The sequence below is a fragment of the Schistocerca piceifrons genome, chromosome 6 (assembly GCF_021461385.2).
Source record: "Schistocerca piceifrons isolate TAMUIC-IGC-003096 chromosome 6, iqSchPice1.1, whole genome shotgun sequence".
Taxonomy (NCBI): Eukaryota; Metazoa; Arthropoda; class Insecta; order Orthoptera; family Acrididae; genus Schistocerca; species Schistocerca piceifrons.
Genome location: NC_060143.1, coordinates 558,921,125 through 558,945,570, shown reverse-complemented (window position 1 = coordinate 558,945,570; position 24,446 = coordinate 558,921,125). Strand labels below are relative to the sequence as shown.

General features: G+C 41.9%; 1 protein-coding gene across 1 annotated transcript; it reads left to right on the top strand.

The window, feature by feature from the left end:
- Positions 1–3,496: 3,496 nt before the first annotated feature.
- LOC124803459 lies at positions 3,497–18,422 on the top strand. Its single transcript, XM_047264648.1, has 4 exons — positions 3,497–3,673; positions 5,051–5,203; positions 9,469–9,621; positions 15,753–18,422. The coding sequence occupies exons 1-4, from the start codon at positions 3,497–3,499 to the stop codon at positions 18,420–18,422; spliced, it is 3,153 nt and encodes a 1,050-aa protein (XP_047120604.1).
- The last annotated feature ends 6,024 nt before the right edge of the window (positions 18,423–24,446 follow it).

Genomic DNA, 24,446 nt, shown 5'->3' with positions numbered 1-24,446 from the left:
TTAATATGTGGGCACTAGTTTACGCGTTTAGTGATTTTGTTTTGGGTTCTCAGGTGCTACGCAGAATTTTCTGCTGTCCGTGTCTTCCCTGCAGGAAGAAAACGAAGAAAGCAAAGAAAACGAAGACAGCAACACCTTATGTAGAGCGCTACACAAGTAGGAAAGAGTGGAAGAAAGACCTTGATGCTGGAATAATGGATCTGAACATGGTGAGCAACTCCAAGACGTATCAAAAACGGCACAGCGATGTTAAAGCATTACTGAAATTAGTAACAATGCTTACTCTTGTAGCAAAATCTGTTCTTATAAATTCCCAGTTTTTTTTCAATATTCCTACCATTTGTTTGGTTTTCTGGTATACAATAAATCTGAAATTAGATCTTACAAACATACACAAATTTTTGTTGTCTACTTATAATTCTGGAGAACTGTTGTTAGACTTTATTTAATATCTTTACGTTCTCGACGTTGGTATAAATTCGACGAGATGGCTTCAATTATCACATTGAATTTCCAGGTACAGTTCTTTATTGTATGTAATGCAAAGATTATAATTGTTGTATCATTTTATGTTCATCTAAACACTTAAGGAGACGCTCTCCTTTATTGCCTGTGGTTCACTCTCCAAATCTCTTTGCCCTCAGCCATCCACAATCACTTCCTATTAAGAAGTTCAAATCCCACCTTAAGATAATATTACGTGTTTATGAAGCAACTATATTTTCATAGCTAATGAACATATATTTAAGTAATAAGCGTAGTGTTATATAGTCGAAATATTTGTTTTACAACAGGACAAATACTAACAACTAAATAAATCCGTATAAATAAAGTAATGGACGTGTTATGAATAACCGCAAACCATTTAGTGTCTGTTCGCTTTCATTATTAATTTCTGCAGCAGTATTATCATAAACATAGGTTTTAAACGGAATTCGTTCACTTCGTTTGCATTAGAGCTCTTCTTGCGTTTATTAATGGGGAAAATTTGACTGAAAGCATTGGCACTAACGAATACTTGCTTGTTTTTCCATTTGATAACTCTGCTACATTATTCGATGGAGAAGTACTGCCTTTGTGGCATCAAAGCAGGCGTTCTGGAACTATAAACATACAAGAACAATTGCCAATGAAACTTAGATATCAAAATACTGGAAACCATTTAGGTCATTGGATGATATACTGTAACGGTAGATCAAGTATGTTTACTTAGGGAGGTACCTAAACGAAACAATTGCCCTACAATAATGTGGAGTAATAATAAGGGTGTGAATCATTAAAGAAGAAAGATATAGTAACTTTAGAGCAACTATAAAATTTCAGAAACTATTACACCGTGCGATGAATCTGACTTATTATATGTGGCAAAATTTATTCCATGTAAAAATTTATAAGGAGACACAATTTATGTTAGTAACAAGGTATTTCACTAATTAATTTAATTCAGCAGATGATTTAGGGTGGAATTATTAACATTATTTTATATCTTCGTTTCCACGTTTAATTTTTATATTTGTATACAAAACTTACTATGTACATAGAGTTCACATCTATGCATAAACATGTACTGCTGTAATTACTAAGCAAAATATCATCATAGACGTTATACACACCCTGGGCCACAGATACTCAATTATGGTTAAGGAAAATGAGTCTCTTGACGGGTTTCCTTTTTCTTCATGATCTAATCTTTTTATATCAATATACACTCCTGGAAATGGAAAAAAGAACACATTGACACCGGTGTGTCAGACCCACCATACTTGCTCCGGACACTGCGAGAGGGCTGGACAAGCAATGGTCACACGCACGGCACAGCGGGCACACCAGGAACCGCGGTATTGGCCGTCGAATGGCGCTAGCTGCGCAGCATTTGTGCACCGCCGCCGTCAGCATCAGCCAGTTTGCCGTGGCATACGGAGCTCCATCGCAGTCTTTAACACTGGTAGCATGCCGCGACAGCGTGGACGTGAACCGTATGTGCAGTTGACGGACTTTGAGCGAGGGCGTATAGTGGGCATGCGGGAGGCCGGGTGGACGTACCGCCGGATTGCTCAACACGTGGGGCGTGAGGTCTCCACAGTACATCGATGTTGTCGCCAGTGGTCGGCGGAAGGTGCACGTGCCCGTCGACCTGGGACCGGACCGCAGCGACGCACGGATGCACGCCAAGACCGTAGGATCCTACGCAGTGCCATAGGGGACCGCACCGCCACTTCCCAGCAAATTAGGGACACTGTTGCTCCTGGGGTATCGGCGAGGACCATTCGCAACCGTCTCCATGAAGCTGGGCTACGGTCCCGCACACCGTTAGGCCGTCTTCCGCTCACGCCCCAACATCGTGCAGCCCGCCTCCAGTGGTGTCACGACAGGTGTGAATGGAGGGACGAATGGAGACGTGTCATCTTCAGCGATAAGAGTCGCTTCTGCCTTGGTGCCAATGATGGTCGTATGCGTGTTTGGCGCCGTGCAGGTGAGCGCCACAATCAGGACTGCATACTACCGAGGCACACAGGGCCAACACCCGGCATCATGGTGTGGGGAGCGATCTCCTACACTGGCCGTACACCACTGGTGATCGTCGAGGGGACACTGAATAGTGCACGGTACGTCCAAACCGTCATCGAACCCATCGTTCTACCATTCCTAGACCGGCAAGGGAACTTGCTGTTCCAACAGGACAATGCACGTCCGCATGTATCCCGTGCCACCCAACGTGCTCTAGAAGGTGTAAGTCAACTACCCTGGCCAGCAAGATCTCCGGATCTGTCCCCCATTGAGCATGTTTGGGACTGGATGAAGCGTCGTCTCACGTGGTCTGCACGTCCAGCACGAACGCTGGTCCAACTGAGGCGCCAGGTGGGAATGGCATGGCAAGCCGTTCCACAGGACTACATCCAGCATCTCTACGATCGTCTCCATGGGAGAATAGCAGCCTGCATTGCTGCGAAATGTGGATATACACTGTACTAGTGCCGACATTGTGCATGCTCTGTTGCCTGTGTCTATGTGCCTGTGGTTCTGTCAGTGTGATCATGTGATGTATCTGACCACAGGAATGTGTCAATAAAGTTTCCTCTTCCTGGGACAATGAATTCACGGTGTTCGTATTTCAATTTCCAGGAGTGTATTTACCACAATGCGTCGGCAAAATCTGCCTAATATCTTTTAAACGTTGTACTTACACAAAAGGTTTGGTTTCAAGTGGCCGTTAACTATTTTAGGATTTCTTAGCAGCAGACCCATTAACCTGTGTCCAACCCCGTTGAGCACGTTCCATTAAATGCTTACCTCACCTTTTCACTCTTGTGCCTCTCATTTCCTACTTTATTTGATTTATTATTTTATAACCGCTCCCTATAACACTATGTAACACATTTTTCAGAATTTATACTTACCGACTGAGTATGTGGCCAAAAATCCATTCAAGTGTAGTAAGTCTAATCTCTAGAGTATTCTTATGTGTTAGTTATATACAATACTACTTGAGTCAGTAATGGCAAAAACAAAACATCCACAGTTTATGGAGTACGGGCGCTTCAGAGAGAGAAGGGAGCCAGAATATCCGTCCATCTTCGAGATCTTTCCCTGTCAGCCGACTCCAGGACCTGCCCCTCGAATCAAGAAAGAAGAGAATAATAAGGACGACACTGGGAAAAACGGCCGTGCAGAGGTGAGCGAACATCAGTACTACCGGGTTTGCATCGCAGAATCAGTCACTCTCCCACACAGTTCTCTCAATTTTACACGTGGGCCTAAGTAAGGAACGCACTTTGTTGTAATCCATTAATATAAAATAGCAGTGGTTACAATATCCTAAAGTAAATGTGACATAAAACGGAATGCTATTGCTGTGGAAAGTAAACTTCCGTTGTAAAATTACAACGATACGGATTATACCACTCGTTTGAAACATGAGGTAAAAACGCATGTTAACAGTCGATTCAGTCTTACATGGTTTCCCATGTGCATTAGACATGCTATCTAAAGTGTCCAGTACACGATGTACGATCATACGGAGTGTTAGTTTAATAACAGTTCATGAAACTAAGTGCTGCTATGAACTGCAGTGGGCATATGCTGTCGGTAATGGGGGCCACAAATCCGACTTCAGCTTCTATTCAGTGGCTGCACGAGAAATACACACGACATCAATGCGACATAATATGGTTTACAGTTCCAGTGCTTGTGGGCTCCGTCAATGCGACATACAGAATAAAGTTTTGAAACATGAAGAATAGTTAATGAGAATATAAGTAACCAGACCAAATCACACGAAGATATAACAAAGAATTGTATAGTGTGGGGGCTCTTAAACAAAATTTAACGATGGTGTCGTAATCTCTTCGTGTAGTCTTCCAGAATGTGAATTTGTGATAGGCTAGGCAGCGTCATAGAACTTTACACGTATATTCACGTGACGATCAGAGGATCAAGTGAGAGAAATTAAGGTAACAGAGTATTCTAAATACAAATGTAGGTTCACACCAGCAAATTTTCTTATTTACAATTGAATGCGTATTTTACTATGTTCTTGCTGTACGTACACTTCTGCTCTACTGTCGCATTTATGAACAAAGATGCATCACAAACGTTATTTACAAAACGGATCACAGACAATGTCTTTCTTTTTCGACCCAGACATCTATTGACTTGTCTCAGCTTTCTTCATATGGTGCGTACTACACAGTGCGCGGACAACAATCTGGTTTTTGTACTCTTTGCACACCTTCACATTCTTCCTCTTTCAGGTGCGGGGTTCATTATTCCTAGATGCCTTATCATTATTCGTGTCAACCAACCTTTATTCTGTTAAGTGTACCCCATTAAAACATTCTCTACCCATTTCATTCGTGTGCCTCTCAGTTTCCTTTCTCTATTTGATATGTTATTACTTGACAAACGCCTACAGGAACACATTTCACATTCGTTATTAGACACAATTATGGTCTGCTCACTTAATATATCAAGTCAGTTGTCTAAAGTTTCCTTCTATTACACATATGGCAACCTTGCTAAATAAGCGATAGTAAAATCAAACCATCTGCAGGGCCATGCTGTTGGTCGCGTTAAGAAGAGGAAGGCAGCCGAAGAAATACCACCGTCTGATGACCGCGAGCGTAGACACACCGAGCAGCGTCGCCGTCGCCGCAAGAGACGTCAGAATAAACTGGTCGCTGCGCCGCAGGAGGGCCCTTCTGGGGTAAGTCAGCGTCATTACTGCCACGAAGAGCAAGCAGGGAGAGACGGACAGACAGGTTGAGACCTAGGAAGCAACATCTACTTCTTAAACTGCACGCTCGGTCGAATCAGACACTCTGACAGACCATGTCTATCGGCAATTTCTGATGCTCCAGACATGCCTCCTCCACTATAAATTCAGGAAGTACAATTTAAGGGCTTCACTTTATTACAATCAAATGATAGATTCGTTACAAGATAATAACGTAAATCTTGGGTCGTACGAATAATTATTATTGTGAGACGGATGGCCCGATGTAAAATGTCCACGGGTTACGATTACAACACTTGTGTGAAACACAGCAGCTTCAAACAGCTTCATGTGCACAAATTATAGATCAGCAGCTGTGCGAGTCACAACTGGCCAGTCACTACTGCCAGTCGGAGACACATCCGTCCATCAATATCGCAGATTTGAAAGTAATGGTGTAAGACTAGCGAACGGCATCCAGTGTCGACGAATTCATTATAGATGTAGTTCGAAGTGTGGAATGTCGGGGAATCAAACCGTTTGACTCATTTTAAACGCATGTATGCCGATAACCTTTTTATGTGATTTATACAAACGCCAAGAACCGCAATCCGATTGTTCGACGTGAATTTAACTGAGCACATACCGATTTCGCGTAGTGCGCCTTAAGCAACTCGACCCATCACCTGGTTAAAGTTTCTTGTGGAAATACCTTCTTTGTTCAGCTTGCCTCTTACAGAGACATGAAATACCGCCTATTTATCAGACTGGAGAGCTGAACTGCTCCATTGGTTGGCTCAGCAAAGGGTGAGCTTAAGTACCTCTAGCTCCAATTTGAATGTGTCTTTAGCTATTTGCTAGCAAGGAAAGAGAAAGTTAGCTACACGGTAACTATAAATCGTAGTATCATACGGTCGTCAAGCCAGTCCCAAAATGAGCACAAATACTGGCACCAGGACCTATCACATCAAAGAGAAAACTGCCATGTACGTAAAGATAAGGGTACAAGTTATTTTAGCCCAGTCTGTTAACGGAACTCAACATTACAGTAGGATACACTAGTACGAAACCACAAGCTGAATATCTATGTCGCCCCATATACCATCAGTGGCACTTATGAGACAGTAGGGAACCAATAAAGCTATCGGAATCAATTACAACAATTCGGCGATTTATACCTGCAAGAAAGTGATGACTCATCTAACGTACATGGTAGAAGCGAAGTTACTACCTTAACATAGGAGAAAACTTGGTAAGAATATATGGAAGTTAAGACTTCGGATACATTCCAACTGTATTAATGAAATCCTCAGTGACTGATACAAATGGCATACCGAGAACAACTCAAGTTTCCTAAAACAGACCTGACACAGGAAGAGCATCAGTGCAATCTTTTCTGGTTTATATAATTGCATTAACAACTGTTCACGTGATGAGATAAGCGTGAGTTTCCAACTACTTAACTTAGCCAGACTATTTGTGTGAAATAGTAGTAATAACAGTTGGTAGATCACACACGATGTCAATGGCACAACTCGCAAAAATGTGTTACTGCCTCCCACTGGAGCGAATCAGACATGGCCGAGGAGCCTTGGTGCAGTTTCTGATGCGATTACTCCGAAGATGAAACCAGATGTCATCTCATCTGAACGTCCACTTCATCTGCAATCAGCATAATAACTGAAGTTTTAGCACGTAAAGATACTAATTAAAGGCATGGACAGTGTACTTCAGATATAAAGCGCTCTAATATGGCAGGTGTGAACTAATAAAATTGTGCGGTGTTAATAACGATACAGCTGATACAGGGGCTCTGATGCTATACAGGAACAGCGCAAAATAAAGAGTAACGTTTTATCAGGCCAACTGACAATATAGGTAATTAATAACTCCACGTGGTTCACTTTTAATTCGAAGTATTACTTTTCTTTGGCGCAAGATTCTGAATAATAATGTAAAAATAAATTACGTTTTCGTTAGGAAGCAGCCTTTGTGAAGTTACGACGAAGCCATCCACATACCTATGTGGAAGTCAGAGGTATCTGTACCGGGTGACCTTAGCGATTAACAACTCGCTTTCTATAGGATCACAGGAGTTTAGTTAAGTGTATTTATTTAACAAATTGTGGTCCTAGAGGCGTTATAAGGATATAAATAAAGGGTATATGATACTACTGAGTGAAACAGTGGTCACTATAGGGCTGCATATATTACACTTCGCTACAGACGTCATGTTAAACATAAGCGCACACGAACAGAAAACTATTATGTTCATTAAGTATTAACTTACTTTATACTGTAACTAAATTAGCCATGCCTTGGCAAAGATTGGTTGATTAGTTTTGGGAAACAACCATGTTCGCTAAAGTTGCACAGTGGTTCCCGAATATTAATCATATATGAAAGAAGTACAGAAATACCCCCGCCTGTACCCATTGTCTTGACTCAGTACATGTTTTGTTCGACATTGCCAGTAAACTCAACCGAACGGTGGAAGTCGTAATGTCAGTCGGAAATCTTTACGTACACCCTGGACGCCGCTGTCGCTCACCGTACTTAGCGTTACCTGTTGCCGCGGGCGGCTGCCGTAGTGGCTGCAACACTCTGTCGTCTGACCTGTACTGAAGACTGCTCTCCGTGAGAGCCGAAACTCTATGTGCCTCTCTCAACTGATGTGTCCGCTGGCGAGTCTCTGATGGAAGTTTGCTCTACGGAGCGCTCCCAATAAGGATCAGAAATTTTATTTACTTTCCGGAGTGTGCGGAGTTTCGGATAATCAATGAATGATACTCTCCTGAGTACCAGCCAGCAGATCCCTTGTAACAGTGTTTAGTTTAACGTAATAAACCAGTCATAGGTTCATTGTCCTGGAGCTGAGAAGCAGGCAACATTTGACTCCCACCATCAGTTCTATATCACGTTCAGCCGATCTGGCCTTGTTCATGTAGACAAATGCGAGTTCTATTCTTCCACTCGAAAATTTATTTGCATTATCCTATGTCAGTGCTCGCATGTTTCTTAGCAGAGTCAACAAAATTTCAGTTAGCTTCGCAGCAGCCTGTCATCTCAGGGAGCCGCGCTGTTAAGCACATAAGACCCAGATGGTCTCCAATCTTACCTTTTCACCGTTGTGGTACTAGGAGTTCCGAGAACATGGGAACATGACCTGTAGCTGCTAACTCGCGACGTGCCGCCTCTGCGGCAGTGGACACGCCAAGGTAAAACGTACACATCAGCTTTCCATCGCTTAGGATGCAGTTACGGACAGTGCCTCTGCCGTGGAGCTCACGCCACATGCTCTATCCTGTGGCCTGACACCTACACACGCTCCCTTCTTCTGGTGGCTAGTGTTCTACATGCAGTCAGTAGGATTCCCCGCAACTCATTTAAACAATCGCCCAGATTATTTCTTGCTGGGAATTGATTTTGATTCGTAGGGTTAGTGGAGTTAACGGAGGTTGACTATGGGACCAGACAGGGCTTACGAAAACGTTTGCAGAACACCCTGGTTTGAGACACATGCTTACTTTGCTGTGTATTTGGCATACATAAGTTTCTGTTGTACTGTGGTAAGTAGTAAAGAAAAATCCTGCACGAACGTTACCTACAAAACAGGCCACAAAGAATGTCTCATGTGGTTAGATCTATCACTTAACAGGCTGGTTTCATTCTTCTGTGTGAGCTAAACTCATTATTTCGAATGGTTCAAATGGCTCTGAGCACTATGGGACTTATCATCTGAGGTCATCAGTCCTCTAGAACTTAGAACTACCTAAACCTAACTAACCTAAGGACATCACATCGTCCACGCCCGAGGAAGGATTCGAACCTGTGACCGTAGTGGGCGCACGGTTCCAGACTGAAGCGCCTACAACAGCTCGTCCACGGCGGCCAGCTCTTTATGTCTTCTCGCACATTATGCACTGTTCTGTAGTAAACTGTTTCTTATATTCCAATCTAGGGACATCGTCTCAGCTTTTCCTATCAAGTGCCTGCGCAACTATTGATGGATGAGATTGAAATATTCATGTCAACCTCCCACTAATCATCGACCTTTCATTCTTGTATCCCACAGTTCTCTACCTTATTTAATATCTTAGTTTTAAACTGACATCTTCGTATAGCCTAAATTTAGGGGCTGCTAACTTAATATATAATCTGTTTAAGAATGCTAAGTGAAGCATCTAAAGCTTTATCTATTACTGATATATGCCATCCTAGCTTCATAAGTAACTGTAACATCAAACCACCCACAGGTCCACGTTATTGGGCGCTTCAAAGTAAATAAGGTCGTTGAAGATAATCCACCGCGTAAGGATCAAGACAGCGACGTAACTTCAGAAAGGGATATTTGCCCGAAGGAAGGAGATATAACACTACTCGATGCGCCGCAGGAGGGCCCCGCTGAGGTAAGTCAGCATCATTACTGACATTAGAGCATGTGTGAGGATATGGTCTGACAGTGTGAGAGCGATGAGTAAACAGCTACATCCCTGATTGTACACAATGCGGAATTAGCCACTCAGGCAGATACATCAGTCGAAAAAATCTCATGATTTGCACATATCTCCATGACTGTAAAACCCAATTGACCCTCAAGTTAACGTTAAGTATTAACAGACAGATTCACGATATTGGAATCTAATAATGCCAGCAATCGTTGATTCGAAGTCCCTAATGTAAATATAAAGCACTACTCAGGGAATGTAAGATTCCATTGTAAAACTGTCACGGGTTCGGAAATATCACTGGTGTTACAGATGGCAGTCTGTAACGATTTCGTATCCACTAACTGTAGAACTCTGCCATGACTGGTCTCAGCAGTCGGCGAGACATCCGTTTATCAGTACTGCACGTACCAAGTAACAGTGTAAGATCAGCAGCTGAATTTCAGTTTGCGACAAAGTCGTAATCGACTTAGTGTAACTTACGGTATTTTCTATGGAATACCATTTATGATTGGCTTGTCTCTTACAGAGACTCGGAAAATATCCCACTGAATCACAGCTGAAAAATTATTCGGTTGCTAGTCAGGGTAAGAACGTCTGGCTACAGTCCGATTGCTGCCGTTGTCATTTGCTATCAAATATAGCGGAAGATCTTTAGATGCTGCTGTGTAATGAAAATCTCGACCACAGTAGCATATACTGGTCTGGTCGGTCACACTTTAAGCAGTCACATCAGTGCAAAGAAATATCACAATAAAAAGCAAAACTTCCTTTGTACATATACACAAATAAGTACAATTAGGCAAACCTCTTAGTGGAGCAGAGACTTCTGCGTGCTACGCATTTGTCAGTGGATGTGAAACCAGGTGCTGGGAATAATTGACGCCATGAATACCGCCAAAGAACATGTGAAACTGTTCTCTTTCGCAGGCATATGTTCAATCAGGTGCCGGAATGTTACTTGGGGAACGGCAGCCCAATCTTAACGGAGTGTTGCACTGAGGAGAGATATCGATTTCGTTGGGTGAGGGCTGACACGAAGTCGGCGTTCCAAAACATCCCAAAGGTGTCCTATTGGATTCAGGTCAGGACTCTGTGGAGGCTAGTCCATTACAGGGATGTTATTGTCGTGTAACCACACCGCGATAGGCAGTGCATTATGAACAGTTGCTTGATCGTGTTGAATGATTCAGTCGCCATCCTCGAATTGCTCTTCAACAGTGGGAAGCAAGAAGGTGCTTAAAACATCAATGTAGCCCTGTGCTGTGATAGTGCCACGCTAAACAACAAGGAGTGCAAGCCCTCTCCGTGAGAAAAACGACCACACCCTAACACCACCGCCTCCGAATTTTACGCTGGCACATGACATTTACCGAGCATTCGCCAAACCCACAACCTGCCATAGGATGGCCACATTGTGTACCGCGATTTGTCACTCCATAAACGCTTTTCCACTGTTAAATCGTCCAATGTTTACTCTCCTTACACCAAGAGAGGCGTAGTTTGGCATTTACCGGTGTGATCTGTGGCTTATGAGCAGCCGCTCGACCATGAAATCCAAGTTATCTCACCTCCCTCCTGTCATAGTACTGACAGTGGATCCTGATGCAGTTTGGAATTCTTGTATGGTGGTGAGGATAGTGTCTGCCTGTTACTCATTACGACCCTCTTCAACTGTCGGTGGTCTCTGTCAAACAGACGAGGCCAGCCTGTATCCTTTTGTGCTGTACGTGTCCCTTCTCGTTTCCACTTACTTGTCACACCGGAAACAGTGGACCTAGGAATATTTAGGAGTGTGGAAACGTCTAGTACAGACGAATGACACAAGTGACACACAATCAAATGACGACGTTCGAAGTCTGTGAGTATTGCGGAGAGCCCCATTCTACTCTCTCGCGATGTCTAATGTATACTGAGGTCGCTGAGGTAAAGTGCCCGGCAGTAGGTAGCTTCACAATGCACCTAATATGGAAAACGTTTTTTGTTGTTTTTGGGGGTGTCGGGATACTTTTGATCACACAGTGTCCCCTCACGTGAAGAACACGCCAATTACTCAATCATGTACCCATTTTCGAACATTTAAAGCCTTTTGCCATTGGTTGTTCCACTTTTAAAACTTATCATGATCTCCTTCTTCTTCTTTGGTCTTTAACTATCAGGTTGGCTATCAGCAGCTTGCCAAGCATTTCTGTCTCCGGCAGGTGGTGTAATTTGTGTCGTCCATGATACGGTTGATGTATAGTAGACTATGTTTGTCTCTTGTGTACTTCCTTTCTGCTGTCCTTTCAGCAACACTTTTAATGACACCATAATTTCTCAGCATACGGCTGACACCTGTGGCATTCAATAAGCTTTATGAGACATAGCTGCACATTATCTACCCTGTATGCACCAGTTCGTTTAATACGTTCTTTTCACAGAAAATCTTGAGCCTTCAGCGACAGAACCACATGCTGATGGCTATCATTTTTCTTTCCGCCTCCTCGTGTGTCAGTATTTCACATCTTTACAGCGGCACACTCCACACAAAATCTTTATGCGGTCTTTCCTCAGGTATTGGGCTATGAAACGAAATGAGTAAGGTTCCTGCTCTTGTTGAAAGCAGCTGTTGCCTGGTTTATCTGGCTTGCAGCATCCTTGCTTTCTCAGTCTGAGGGTCATTTCACTCCATAGGGACCAAAAGGATTCCACGGTCTCCAGTCCCTCTTTGTTAAGTGAGCACTGGGCAACGGTATTTTGTCTACTCATCAAGATTTTTGTCTTAACTTTATTAATTTGCATGTTGGGAAGAAATGGGGTTGACTTTCATCTTCATCTAGCTTCTGTAGTTCCGCACATTCACTTAACACTGTAGTATCATCAGAAAATCTCAACATGTCTGTTATCTTACCTTCAATTTTAATTCCTACTACAAGTCCTAGTGTGTCCCTAAATACATCTAGAGTCCTCCGAATGTATCCACTGAATAAGATAGCAGAAAGTGAACAGCCCGGTCGTACACCTTATTTAACAGTGGCTTGCTCTTGATGTTATCCGCTTCTTATCACTCCCATCTTTTCTCTGTAAAATTACTGCAGTACTCCTCTGTTCTGATACATTCTGCCATTCACACTCTCAGCATCTCAGAAATCTGTCGCTAGACTACACCGTCTAGTTCTTTCTATTTGTCGACGTAGGTAATATACAGTGTCCTGGGAGGTACGATCAGTATTCAGAGATGCGACAGGAACCATCATTCGAAGCAAAAGGGACTAGTAAACATAAACTCTAAGACTCGTAGCTTAAGATCTGCAAGCACTTGTTTTGTGGAAGGGATGTGTTTCACAACAGTGAAGCTGCACTAGTGCCCAAAGGTCTGATGGAGAGCACTTTACAGCCCATATTTACAGGAAATTTTTTTCCGTGATTTGGGCCATACTTACGCCCCTCAAAATATAGAAGGCCAAGACGAGATTTCGTATCAATATCGAAGATGAAGTGCTCATAGCTGCATTTTAGAGTCCATATTTAGTAGATGTTAAGCTTCGGATGATCGCTCCTGCCATACACTTGAATACTGACCATTCCTCCTACGACACACTGCTGCATTCTTGGCTCTTGCTTAGTCTTGTCTCAAGTATTAGCCGTAATCCGAGTATTGCTTCTCGTGTGCCTAAAGCTCCCCTAAAGCCAACTTGATCTTCCGTATTTTGTACACCTATGCTTTCTTCAGTCCGCGTTATAATGATAGAGTCAAGATCTGGGTGGCGTGTGTTATCAAACTGAGGGTGCTGCATTGTTCACTTTTGTCTGCAGATTCTTTTTTTTTGTGTTGGTGCTGTAACTATTCTTCGAAGTCTGCTCAGTGTTCCCTGGTTTCGTGTGAAATTTGTATGAAATGGAACTGTTCTTAATTCAGATGTTGTCTAGCAGCTTTGACGAGTTCTGCTGGTTTATAACCATACGTAATTTTTGCCTACTTTCCGTGCTGCTTGCTGAATTGCTAGGTTAAAAACGTATCTCAGCTACTGTATTCCTGCGAGATCCTGAGACCTTTATAATTGCATTTTGTTTTATGCACAAGTATGGAATAACATCACTCCCTGTATTTTATCCCTGTGACCCTCAGAAATTGAATTCCTACCGATTTACTTTTGCCTTGCAGCAGTCTGTCTTCAGAGTCCTGAGGTCGGAAATGACTTACTCGTTCCCATACCTCCGCGCAACCTAAATTCGTCACCACAGAAATTCTCTGCTACCAATATCTTCATTAATTCGTATTAGAATTTTCGTGACCATTCCGTTAACTTTGAAACTAGTTAACATTTGGTCTGTCTGGGAATGGTAATATTACATGTTTTAGAAAGTATGAGTGTATTTTTCCCGCTTTCTTTTTTCATATCCCTACCAGTGATCTTAACAATTTTGAAACACTGTAGTGTACGCCAAGAGTCTTTTTTCGAATTGGGTCTTTTACTGCTGTGTCAAACTCTTTTTAGTGCACGATATTTCACTTATAATCTTCATCCATTCCCTTTTTTAAGTTGGTTTACTTTGTAGGACCCATTCTGACGTTAAATCCAGCTTTGAGATCTCCGTCCTTTCGTTCGTAATGGCTTGCCAGGTAAGCGTTTGATATTTATACATCTGAATCTCTCTCCTCTAACGGTTTCCACAGTTTTCCCAAATATGGCATCAAACTTGCCGATTGTTACACAAGCTTCTATTGTTTCGCATTTCTTCTGCATCCAGCCTTGTTTTCCCGTTTTCGGCTTCCTGCAAAACTTATTTGTACGTGTGTATATTCCCGTTTGAGGCTTCATTTCCTGTTTTTCTTTTTAAATTTTCTTCTTTAAACAGTTAAAAGCTGCACGTGGTGAATTACACAAGAATTCTATTGGAAATAATATGTTTGCCTATTTTATTCTCAACTGCCCTCTTTACTTCATGTGTTCAAGTTTTTCATTCGTCTTCTAATGCAATGCTTCCCATTTGTCACTAGGTCTTAGACATACCTCAGACCATTTTTCCAGATGTCAATCTTTCTGCAGCATCTTCAGTTTCAATTAGGCCGTTATATCCAACAAATTATGGCTATAGTCCAAACTGCTACTGGAAAGGACAACGTGTTTAAAATCTGGTTTCAAAATCTTTATCTTGTTAATACTCAATTTCGGCGGCTTTGAAACCATAGGGAATAAGAGCAAATGGGGAATTATGCGTCATTTGCGAATTCCCAAACTACGTAACGCTTGTAACTGACAAAGTTCTTCGTCGGGTGGTAGTGTCACTTTCCGAGTCTATACTAGCACTACACAAGGCGAAAAGAGCGACATACGTAAAATTTATATCCCTTACTTCAGTTGACGCATACAGGCCAACTGAAGAATATGATACCAATGCTAACGAAAACGAAGATATCGACTCACGTTAATTCGTATCCCATACTGCAATTAATCTTCACAGATAGACTGAATTTCGAGATACAACTCATATATGTCAACTGAGGTGTTCTACGCTAGCACTACGTTTATCCTTTTTTTTTATTATTTTTTACTGCGGCACTAGGACTCAAACAAGCGATATCCCTAACATTATGACGAAATATTACTGGACGTTATATATGTCTACCACCTGTTTTTCTCTCCTGCGTTCCTTAGTTTACAAACACTTGTCTCAGCTGTTGAATCTGTGTAGTAAATAATCTCTGGCAACTTCTGACGTCATTGGTCAGAGCCGACGGGTTGTATCCCGTTCTTCAGTAGACCCGAAACACTTAAGTTCCAGATATGCTGCTAGTATGAGGATCACAGCGATACATTATTGTGCAGTTGGTGATAATGGAAGACCCTCTTTTTCATACCATACACTAAGTCATCAGCTTCTAATGCCTGCGCCGTAATAATATTCCAATATCTTACATGCTAAATGTTAAACATTACCACTACTATTGAAATTTTGAATTTCAATTGAATCTGACATACGATCTACGGAAACCTCTTGTTCGCGTAATGTCTGAAAACTCTTAACCATTATTATTTCATACTGTAAGCTCTAGTGTATAATGTTCTTCCTAGTATAACCAAGCACCTAACACAATGTTGGTATCCTAGGTGGACGCTGCCCAGGTGGATCAAGAGGAGGGGAGAGTAGCTCATTGTCTCGTGGATGCTGCCGAGATGGAACAAGCCCATCGCTATTTACAGGAGAAGACAGTTGAGGATCGCATGGGTGCTGCCAAGGTGGTTGAAGTGTGTGGAGAGATTGAGGAAGGGGCAGATGAGAGTCTCAAGGATGATGCTGAGATTGACAAAGCATGTGGAAATGAGGAGGAAGGAACGGCTAAGGGTCTCGTGAATGCTGCCGACATGGAAGAAGCGAGTCAAGATTTTGAAGAGGAGGCAGCTGAGAGTCTCATGGATGCCGCCAAGATGGGCGAAACATGTGGAGAGATTGATGAAGGGGCACATGATGGTGTTGTGGATGCCGGTGAGATTGACGCAGTATGTGGAAATGAGGTTGAAGGCACAGCTGAGTGTCTTGTGAAAGTTGCCAGGATGGAACAAGCCCATCAAGATTTACAGGAGCAGATCGTTGAGAGGCGCATGGGTGGTGCCAAGATGGGCGAAACATGTGGAGAGATTGAGGAAGGGGCAGATGAGAGTCTCGAGGATAATGCTGAGATTGACAAAGGATGTGGAAATGAGGAGGAAGGAGCAGCTAAGGGTCTCGTGAATGCTGCCGACATGGAAGAAGCGAGTCAAGATTTAGAAGAGAAGGCAGCTGAGAGTCTCATGGATGCTGGCAAGATGGGCGAAACATGTGGAGAGATTGATGAAGGGGCACATGATGGTGTTGTGGATGCTGGTGAGATAGACACAGTATGTGGAAATGGGGATGAAGGGGCAGCTGAGTGTCTCATCGATGCTGCTGGGATCGAACAAACCCATCAAAATTTACAGGAGGAGATAGTTGAGAGTCGCATGGGTGCTACCAAGATGGGCGAAACATGTGGAGAGATTGAGCAAGGGGCAGATGAGTGTCTCGAGGATGAAGCTGAGATTGACAAAGCATGTGGAGTTGAGGAGGAAGATGCAGCTAAGGGTCTCGTGAATGCTGCCGACATGGAAGAAGCGAGTCAAGATTTTGAAGAGGAGGCAGCTGAAAGTCTCATGGACGCTGCCAAGATGGGCGAAACATGTGGAGAGGTTGAGGAAGGGGCAGATGATGGTGTTGTGGATGCTGTTGAGATTGACACAGTATGTGGAGATGAGGATGAAGGGGCAGCTGAGTGTCTCATGAATGTTGCTAGGATGGAACAATCCCATCAAGATTTACTGGAGCAGATCGTTGAGAGTCGCATGGGTGCTACCAAGATGGGCGAAACATGTGGAGAGATTGAGGAAGGGGCAGATGAGAGTCTTGAGGATGATGCTGAGATTGACAAAGCATGTGGAGTTGAGGAGGAAGGTGCAGCTAAGGGTCTCGTGAATGCTGCCGACATGGAAGAAGCGAGTCAAGATTTTGAAGAGGAGGCAGCTGAAAGTCTCATGGACGCTGCCAAGATGGGCGAAACATGTGGAGAGGTTGAGGAAGGGGCAGATGATGGTGTTGTGGATGCTGTTGAGATTGACACAGTATGTGGAAATGAGGATGAAGGGGCAGCTGAGTGTCTCATGAATGTTGCTAGGATGGAACAATCCCATCAAGATTTACTGGAGCAGATCGTTGAGAGTCGCATGGGTGCTACCAAGATGGGCGAAACATGTGGAGAGATTGAGGAAGGGGCAGATGAGAGTCTTGAGGATGATGCTGAGATTGACAAAGCATGTGGAAATGAGGAGGAAGGAGCAGCTAAGGGTCTCGTGAATGCTGCCGACATGGAAGAAGCGAGTCAAGATTTAGAAGAGGAGGCAGCTGAAAGTCTCATGGACGCTGCCAAGATGGGCGAAACATGTGGAGAGGTTGAGGAAGGGGCAGATGATGGTGTTGTGGATGCTGTTGAGATTGACACAGTATGTGGAGATGAGGATGAAGGGGCAGCTGAGTGTCTCATGAATGTTGCTAGGATGGAACAATCCCATCAAGATTTACTGGAGCAGATCGTTGAGAGTCGCATGGGTGCTACCAAGATGGGCGAAACATGTGGAGAGATTGAGCAAGGGGCAGATGAGTGTCTCGAGGATGAAGCTGAGATTGACAAAGCATGTGGAGTTGAGGAGGAAGGTGCAGCTAAGGGTCTCGTGAATGCTGCCGACATGGAAGAAGCGAGTCAAGATTTTGAAGAGGAGGCAGCTGAAAGTCTCATGGACGCTGCCAAGATGGGCGAAACATGTGGAGAGGTTGAGGAAGGGGCAGATGATGGTGTTGTGGATGCTGTTGAGATTGACACAGTATGTGGAGATGAGGATGAAGGGGCAGCTGAGTGTCTCATGAATGTTGCTAGGATGGAACAATCCCATCAAGATTTACTGGAGCAGATCGTTGGGAGTCGCTTGGGTGCTACCAAGATGGGCGAAACATGTGGAGAGATTGAGGAAGGGGCTTATGAGAGTCTTGAGGATGATGCTGAGATTGACAAAGCATGTGGAAATGAGGAGGAAGGTGCGGCTAAGGGTCTCGTGAATGCTGCCGAGACGGAAAAAGCTCATCAAGATTTAGAGGAAGACGCAGCCGAGAGTCTGATGGGTGCTGCCAAGATGGAGGAAGTTCGTGTAGATGTTGAGGAGGGAGCAGCTAAGAGTCTTTGTAGCCAACCCTCGGGTGCCGCTTGCACCCACTGAAAAAATGTTCGTTTGTTCCTAAAGGTTTTCTTTGTGTTCAGATTTTGTTCTATGTGTTTTTCGTTTCGTTTTTGTTCTATGTTTCGTTTTTCGCTGCGTTCATTTAATGTTGTTTGCGTTTATTCATTTTTCAATTTTCATTTACAATTCTTGGTTTATTTAAAGTAAAAAATAAATTTTACGTATTTCACCAACTGTTCTCTTAATTTTTAGTGTACATCTACAACAATAATAGTTGCCGAATTGAATGTACGTATCATTTTCAGTTTATTGTATTGGTTACTCACTCCCTGTTGTTACAATTAAATCAACAATATACTAAACCCGGGTCTCAATCTAAGGCATTTATGCAGCTCATTTCAGTATCACTGAAGGGTCTCTGATATATACACGATAATAGTCATCAGTAAGTGCTGGACTCACTTCTGTATTGCAAACATCACATAATGCCGATTTACATAGTATGATTTTATAGTTGTTAGAGAGGGTTATGTAACCAGCCGTAATATCGTGGGCCCCATGTCTGTAATGACTCTGGATAAGGTCATGGCCTACACAACTGTCCGCACTTATGACCTATCTATGATGAAAGAATATTGCAGACACTACTGTAATCTGTTCTCCCCTATGTAGCTAACTTCTTTGTAGTAGAAGCGTACATCCTTATATCTGAGAGTTGACAGATTTGAGATATTTTGTTTGTGATCCTCCCTGCTTCTCCACTGAGTTTCTTTGTAGCTTGATTAAAAATACTGTCATGGCGTGCCGGAATACATAAACTGTAGTCAAGCTACCATAGTCTCATTTCTTTCTGGTATGATTGTGCGCTAATCAAAGATGCGCAATAAATTGGGTTGTTTCAGTTTTGCTCTCGTTTTAACTCGGGAAACACCCTAGAGAGGAGAAATAGAGTAGGAGTGGTGCTGTGGGGAGAAGTCAAATTCGAGCACGTATCCTTCTCTGACCAGCTTCTCATCTGCGCAGCACGGTAATATGATCCGCTCTAAGGAGAAATGTATCGTATGTCACTCAGCTTAATTATGCCACTCATTCCTATCCTCGATGAGTATTTTGCACTATGTGTTCATCAGTAGTATGTAAAAGGACCCAGTTATTTACGGATAATATGCTAGGAAAGTACATGCGTGAGCAACAGAGATTCTTTCCGTATGCTACAACAAGGTGTATTATTTGAAAGCAAGTGTGTCGTGGGAAAACAAAGCATACAACTTTGTAAGTACATACAGTAGGTGCAGGGCGTGATGTACCAACTAAGTATGCTAAATGGTCTCATTATTATTTAATTTAGTGCAATGGATATGGAAGGGAAGTGTCCTCAGTAACTAATTCGTCGGGTTTATAGCTGGTCCGTAATACAGTCACTTAAAAGTATGAAGAAATCAACTATGGCACCATACGGATACCAGAAATTGTGCGCAATCAGGACGGAGACCGAATATTTACAAACGGTACACAGAGTGTGCACATCTACACACTGATTGAAGAAGTTAATCAAGTAGCCGTATTAACAAAAAGAAGGTGGGCACATCGGTGTATCAGCGTAACAGAATTCACAACATCGCACAGGCCAAGAAAGAAGAAACCTCATCGTCTATGTAGTTGTGACCACGTGTGAGCGTAGTAGACATCGTCCACGCATCGACTACAACGCACACAAAAGATTTATATCAAATTCACATTAACACACACACACACTGTCTGATCTGAAAGCTATGCACAAGAAGCGGATGCACATTGTTCAAATGGTTCAAATGACTCTGAGCACTATGGGACTTAACATCTCAGGTCATCAGTCCCCTAGAACTAAGAACTACTTAAACCATCACACTCATCCATGCCCGAGGCAGGATTCGAACCTGCGACCGTAGTGGTCGCGCGGTTCCAGACTGAAGCGCCTAGAACCTCTCGGCCACCGACGGCCGGCATGCACATTGTACAGTCATGCGCACATGGCTTTTTTAAAACGATGGTATACACATTACGCATCATTTAATAGATCTTGATTCCGATAAAATTCACACAGTAATATCTTTTCTCGGTGTACGTTTGCAGACGCATTCTGCCTTAAAAGAGAGCCATTGATGAGTGATGAGAGCTCATTTTCTGTGTAGCCATGACCACGTGGTACATGGAACCGTGGCATACAGATTACTGACCGTGATATCATTCTTCATTGGAAGAACGTTCACACGATAATATTTTTATACAGTACACACTAAAATACCTTATTCGGTATGAAATGTCCGACTTAAAGTGAAAGCTAATTGTAGGTGTGGCCATCAACGACAGTCCATGGAAGGCAATGACTGATGCGTTTCACACAAAGAAATCATCAGTTGATCCTATACAAATTGTTGGAAAAATAAGAAAGGAGCACCTGTTATTAAATAATGATAACATCAGCAGTCCTAAAGCTAAAGGCTAAAGGCTGATGATTCAACGATTGCTCTCCCTATTGAATTTACCAGAAATATAAAAATTAATGTGCATTATAACACTTCGCTACTATTAACAGACATACAAAAAAGTGATTAATCAGTTACGTTTGTAAATAACTCATTCTTGTACGTTAGACAGCAACCTGATGGTGACGCTCTGACGGAGCGATCGTTCACTTAAAAGTCGAAGATACGATGACCATCGTGGCATACTGATGAGGTAGCATCGCTTTCTGTTCCATGATAGAATAAATTGAATCATTCCCGTGACCAACCACGGCACAACACATTTCAGACTACTGTATATTTCCGTCATACCTATTTTGTTTGCATTCTTTCCCAGAAACACATTTAGTTAACGACTTGACATTACACATGCATTTATGGATGCATCAGCAAACATCCATGCTCTTGACTCACTCCGCGCTATCTACATGGTAATAAAATGCGGACACATAATGGAAAAATGGGGTATGTGCACTAGTTAATTAATAAACCTATTATCCACAATCTTCCTCAAGAGGCTACCGATACACTGGATAGGTAAAGTTATTAAATATATAGTAGTACTGATACAATTAGAAGAAGCACTTGTATAATGCAAGTAATACCAAAATCCGTAGTAATATAACGGTACATAAGGTAGCCTGTCAGCATTAATGTAATATTGTACCTATCAACTTATACAGACCTCAAATGATTGGGTTAATTAATGTTTTGATTAAATGAAGATCCTCCTTCCATGATCATGACCGAATGGTGATTTTTATTCACTGTATACAAACTCACTGTTACCGAGATACAGAATTGCGTCGGAGTTAGATATGTATCGAGACATTATGGATCTGTTAGATGTTAGTTATTCATTGAGTATACCAACTGTGCTGTTCTCACCTTGCTAGTCGTTTAAAATTAGAGTGAGGTTGCCTGCGTACGCCTAACCTGCACTCTTCATCATTAGAAATGTTAGAGGTATAAGGGTCAAGTGTGCACACCATTCCTTCCTCTGAAGATGGTAGGTAGAGACTCCGAATGTGACAGGTGGGGGTCATGTCCCTGCCTAAGCCGAGCCTATTTCTGTCATTTCGTAATGTCTCATCGTTCCAGTCTCACGCAAGTAATTTACCAGCCATGAAAACTGAGACAGTCAGTCACACTACAGTATTAAACTTGCCTTTAAAACGAAACTGCCAATCGCTCTCCTTATTCTCTGTACATTAAACTAGCCAACAGTTCTCCAAATTAAGTATTATCTTACCTAAATTGAAAGTATTTTTTAATAGACTGTGTTAAGATATTGGTAATATTGGTGTATCTTACATTACTTCAGTGTCTAAAATAAATTTATTATCTATCGAAATGAATATTACACAATAGATGATTAAATATGAAAACTGGTTATTGCATACATCTCCTAACTGTCTGTGCTAATTAACAAATTACGAAAGGATATTGGCATAGCTATTTTAGATCTACCTGAGGCAATGAAGTCTCTGTACAAAGATCGAGTGTTCATCACCTGACTTATTGCTAAGCACTTTTATAGAGGGGGAGGGGATGGAAGTTTTCACTTAAATGTGATCGATGTAACTGAACGCTAGTACTGTTTGTATTACTTTATAACTTCAACATACATGTGGTCACGTGTTTAACCATCAATGTTATATTTTTATGTTACTTAAGTACAGGCGCTACAATAGGAATGATACTTTGTGACGAGATATCTAATGTCTTGTATCACTTGCACTATACATTATCTTAATATACAAAGGACGTTTTATCATGTTCCCAATACAATATGCAAATACCCAACATGTCCAAAGAATAAGATCATGTAGCTCTCATCTGAGGCCTAAAACCCTAAACGCGTATTCTCAGATTAACTGAAACAGTAATAATACATCTACATCTATAATTGTGATATAACACGTGATGTACTAAAATAAATTGCCAAGTCGCAACCCATAGCTCTTGTTAGCTATACAAGAGACTGTGGGCAAAAATCAAGTTGATCAAGTATTATTTTAGGGGAGAAGATTACCGTCTCATGAGAAGATCTTCAATGCACTTTATCTCTAAAACTACGTATTTGCGTAGTACAAAACTGTAACTTTGCACTGCACTATTATTACGTGTAAAGAAACGAAATTATGAAAGAAAATGATGATGTATGTTACGGATAAATAAAATTTTTATCGTGAATATATGACTGGAGCGGCTTTGCAAGGCACAATGGATGGTAAGATTCGATATTTCCACGTGTATTTGTCTCTATTATTCTTCACAGTACTTTTGGCGCGTATGTTGGTATCAGTGGTATAACATGCATATTTATCAACGATTTCATGCCAACTTTTGTGGCACAGATTAAAGAAAGCAAGAGTTGTATTTTTATTTTTCATAATACGTAGAACTGTTTCCTGATACATGATCTGACTCAGAGCTTAAATTGCTCTTGTAAGTGGGAATATGTTGATGTTTCTATGCAAGTAAACGTTTCACTCCCACAGCCAAATCGTGTGCATTACGTGCCATAACTTATCAACTGAAACCAAAATCAAAGCCAACTAAATGTGTTTGTATGCCCCAAACAAAGGAATCAACTGTATCTCCCAATTGACAATTATTATAATTTGCCTCATCTATTACTACGATTCAGCAAATCTGTAATGGGTTACCCCATGATACAGCAAAACTGTAAGAAATTGCCCCTTACATCGCCTTATGTACAGCAAAGTTGTTACAAAGTACTCCAAAATTTATGTCATTACAGCAAAGTTGTAAGATGTAACCACAAAATCCGCTCTGCCACAGCAAAATTGTAACAAAATTATGCCATACTACAACAAAGTTGTAACAAATTGCCAAATATATAAGAAAATACCTTATACTTCACAGTGTTATAATAAATCGTTACAAGTTACCACAAATTGTTACTAACTGCTCTACAAATAAACATGTTCCACCTAAATTATAATATCTTGTGGCATACTTCGATGTGCTACTCGAAAACTATCGTAAAATACCCTACACATCCCCATGTTGCATTAAATTGTCAGAAGCTTTTACTATTTACTGTACCGTGAAATCAACATCATTTACGATAGGTTTCTTTAAAATGGCGGTGTATTGTGTGAGAAATGTCTTGTAGTCTCCACTGTGCGATGACATATGTCAGCATTAACAGCAAAGGATGGCAAATGTTTTGTACTGCAAGATAGTGTTGACTCCCCATTTTGGGGTCACTATAACGTTTGGATGACCTTGTTATTGAGATGAGACAAAGACCACTTTTGACAAATGAAGAGTTCTGAAGCGGGAATAACGTTGTTTAGTTTAGTGGAAAAATAAAGAAAATCTTGCACACTAGTGCACTCTAACAGTAACTTAGATCAGTAGTTGTGTAATGTGTGTTTATGATGCTATGGAACAATTTTCTTAATACTTCGACAAATAATACAAACTCTCGTTGATTTCTTGAATACATGGTACAAAGACCGAACTAAGATCGTTCGTTAACATGCAACCAATATTATCAGTGCCAAATGCAAGTCATGCATATGCC

Bases quoted from the DNA above. Each gene is read 5' to 3' on its own strand.
- LOC124803459 (XM_047264648.1), top strand. From the start codon at position 3,497: ATGGCAAAAACAAAACATCCACAGTTTATGGAGTACGGGCGCTTCAGA. The intron at 3,674-5,050 runs GTGAGCGAACAT...AACCATCTGCAG, and splicing joins GGAAAAACGGCCGTGCAGAG to GGCCATGCTGTTGGTCGCGT. The intron at 9,622-15,752 runs GTAAGTCAGCAT...TTGGTATCCTAG, and splicing joins CGCAGGAGGGCCCCGCTGAG to GTGGACGCTGCCCAGGTGGA.